Source organism: Nanorana parkeri, unplaced genomic scaffold (genome assembly GCF_000935625.1).
Source record: "Nanorana parkeri isolate BGI_ZX_2015 unplaced genomic scaffold, ASM93562v1 scaffold606, whole genome shotgun sequence".
In the NCBI taxonomy this organism is placed as follows: domain Eukaryota; kingdom Metazoa; phylum Chordata; class Amphibia; order Anura; family Dicroglossidae; genus Nanorana; species Nanorana parkeri.
In genome coordinates this window covers 875,022-878,672 of record NW_017306874.1, presented here as the reverse complement: position 1 = coordinate 878,672, position 3,651 = coordinate 875,022, and the positions used below count along the sequence as shown (strand labels likewise).

The 3,651-nt window shown below is 40.6% G+C and overlaps 1 protein-coding gene across 1 annotated transcript in view; it reads right to left on the bottom strand.

Moving 5' to 3' along the window:
* The window catches only part of RPP30 (ribonuclease P/MRP subunit p30), an 18,108-nt gene that overhangs the window by 10,492 nt on the left and 3,965 nt on the right, over window positions 1-3,651 (bottom strand). The window contains exons 3-4 of the mRNA XM_018562853.1: window positions 2,490-2,546; window positions 1,781-1,791 (exon numbers count right to left, since the gene is read on the bottom strand). Coding sequence (XP_018418355.1) covers window positions 1,781-1,791; window positions 2,490-2,546 — 68 coding nt within the window. The remainder of the gene's footprint in view (window positions 1-1,780; window positions 1,792-2,489; window positions 2,547-3,651) is intronic.

Below are 3,651 nucleotides of genomic sequence, written 5' to 3'. Positions count from 1 at the left end.
TATTAATATTACAATTTGCTTTTGTGCCCATTTATGTTTATGAGCCAAAGCACTAACATTCAGACTTGAAATTAGCACTGTTAAACACTTTATTGGTATGAAAAAAAACTCTACACGTGGAGTTAAACATCTATCAAGGGTAGGCAGCCTCGGCACTCCAGCTGTGCAGAAACGATAAATCCCATCATGCCGCTTCCTTCCTGCTTGATGCTGTCAGAGTTTTGCAATGCCTCATGGGATTTGCAGTTCCACAACAGCTAGAGTGCCAAGATTGCCTACCCCTGATTTATGAGAACTATACAGTGCAGAGAGTGCCAACTCTAAACTACCAGTTTGTCTTACCACTTGCTGCAGTATACAATTCTCAGCTACCTGTCTGGAGAGAACAGTCTACATACAGATAGTTGCAAGAAACACATGAAAAGCCTCTAGCTGTAGAATACTGTAATAGACAACATTAAGTTATCTCTTATGGAAGACAATGCACAATATAACACAGGAGAGGCCAGCACAAGCAGTCCAAGATACAGAAAAGTCAATAGAAATGATATCAGGGATACTGTCCCAAATAAGCCCACATTTTAAATTTTAATCAAACACAAATCTCTAATGTAGGACAGTGAAACAGGCCAAAGGAACAAGAAGAAAACATTTGGAAGAAAGACCAAGGCATTTACATAGTTACCATTTACCAGAACATGTTTGGTTGAGAAGTACTCACTCTTGAGAAGTCCCCCAGCTCTAGGTAAGAATACAATGAGATTGCAATCCGATTGCCTAACACTGGCCTTAGACAGTGCAACAAAAACAAGTAACGTGCTGATTTTGAGCACTTGACTATACAATACAGCAATACTCTAATACTGCCCTCAGGAAATATTTGTTTAAAGAAGCAGCATGGCTGAGTGAGACGTTTCCATAATAATATACAAAAATGCTTTATCCTGTTATTAGCCTTGACATTTAAATATAATAATATCATTGCCATCCAAAATACACTAAAGTCATTAGCACACGCAAACATAACTTTAAATCTATAGCATAAAACTTTATTGAGTTAAAGTGACATTAAAGTCAAAACATTTTTTCCCTCCCCCCCATGTTAATGTTAGCACTTACCTTAAATGATGTCTCTTATTCCGATCTTTTCTGGGTTTTTTTATCTGTCCCTCCAGCGGTGCGGCGGCTCTCCGATCCAGCGCTGACTGCTCTGCCCCTCCGATCCAGCGGTGTCTGCATGCGGGTGTACGCATCCATAGACTTACCTTGCGTCTCTGCTCGTCTCCCGGCCGAGAATCCGAACTGCGCATACGCCCGCCCCAAGATCCTTTGCGGCCGCACGAGCAGTTCCTGATTCTCGGCGCGGGAGCACGCAGCGATAACTAGGTACGTTTAAACCGCTGTTAAAGCGTTTTTTTTTTTTTTACTTTTTGCCTATATCTACTGCTTCCTACCAGTAAATATAGGCAAAAAAACCCGGAGGGTTTAGAACCCCTTTAACACATCTGGACATTTTAAATTGTAACCTTTTGGCAAACAGTGAACATCACAAAATTGTATGTTATCTGTGTGCATACTGTGTGTGTGGGGTATTTTTTTTATTTTAATGTTTCATTAACTTTTTTTTTTTTTTAGTACGGTTTACGATGACAAGCCCCCTTGGTGACAATATACACTCTAATTTTGACAGGTCTTCTTTTGAGAATCAAAAGGTGTAAAGAGACCCTTGATGTTTCCCCTTATGTGTGGAGGAAGAGATCAAGGACACAGAGCCTTCAATCTCCTTCTCCCCTGCTGCGGGCATTTACTATTGAACACAGAAGTGCTCAGTACAGACCGCTTCTTTGTGCATTCGCAAAACTGCAGAGAATTGGCACACATGCCTCTGTGTTTATGATCTCCTTCAGTTTATGAATTGCTGAAGTGACCAGGAGCTTAAAGCAGAAGGGCATGCAAGCAATGTTAAGCTGGTTATACACCTTACAATTATCTGCAGATTTTCTGTGGTCAGATGGAAAAGGTGCAACAGATTCCTCCATCTATACTTAACTGTGTGGATGGAGTAATCTCCACCTGGGCCAATCTGTTGCACTTTTTCCATCTGACCACAGAAAATCTGCAGATAATTGTAAGGTGAATGGGCATCTTAAGGCATACTGAATTGGCTCTAGAGAAGCAGAGCCAGCTGTCAGTCAGGCAGCGGGGTGGATCCCAGCTTAAGCACGGGTCAGTGTTGCCAGCATATAGAGGGCAATAGCCCGCTATATGCCGAGTTTCGGGTCACAGGAGGACATTAATATATAACATCCTGTGACCCTAAAGAGAACTATGGCAAAAAAAGGTTGGGCCATAGTTGTCTTCTAGGTGTATAATGAATACTTTTTTTCCATATGGTTTGAACATCTTTTTGCAAATACGTACAGTGTAAATTGCAGAAATACACAATCACATATCATAGTAAACACAATTTTGAACAACCATTTCATTACCTGTACAGTAGGAGGTGATGGAAATAAATCTGCCGGACATAAGGGTTTACCAATCTCCTAAGGAACAAAAAATGCAATGTCATTCAAAATAGAAAGCAATAATAAGGTCTATCAGTTCATGAAACTCAGCTACTTTTAAGAATGGCAACATAATGGGCTCCAGTAAAATATGGAAAAAATATTAGAATTTTAAAGTCTGCCATTTTGCCTTGAATAGTGTGAGACCGCTGCTTCTCCATAGATATGGTACACTGAGTGTTGCCACCCTAGTACAGAAGTGCGTTACTTGCAGGATCATTAGATGAAATTAAAGGCCTAAAAAATAGAAAACGAATGTTGCCACCGCATCCAAGGACTAGTAAGTGGCAATAAATAAAATATTTGTTCTTAGGTTTAGATACACGTAAAGCATGGGTTTGAGGGTTGGTGGGAGTCTTCTTTCAAAAGAACATGTCACTGTGCCCCGAAAGGCCAAAATGACAGTCTCTTTAAAAGCAGCAGAATTCCAAAGCAATAGGCCCTTGCATGGAAGTACATTGTGGCAAAATATTGCCCAAAACAAACTGTTGCATTTTACATTCTCCTAAAGTGGTATTGATACTAGTATTGGTACATCCCTAGTTTGAGGGTACCCTCTATTGGCTAACTTAAGTTATTAAAGATTGAGGTTTTCTGGACTCCTTAATTCCCTTTGTCAGGCTATATACATCTCTCCATTTTTTTTAATACATTAGTTCAGGGCTCAAAATTTCAAGTCCTGAGCTACTAGCCAGGCCTTAAGAGTTACTCGCCACCAGTTGCCCCACCTAACCCCAACCCTGCCTCGGCCTTAACTCCGCCCCTAAACCCACCCTCTTAAATTATCTTATGAAATTACACTTTTAAATGTTGAAGGCAGAATAAAGTTACAAAAATAAATATTAACAACAACAATATTAAGATAAAGCAATGTAAACATTGCGGCCCTCCACATCCCCACATATAAAATAAATACCCTCCCCCCTGTTCTCTGCCTCCCCCCATATAAAATAATACCCCACCTTTCTCTGCCCCCCACATATATATAATACTACCCCACCGTTCTCTGCCCCCACATATAAAATAATACCCCACCATTCTCTGCCCCCACATATAAAATAATACCCCACCGTTCTCTGCCCCC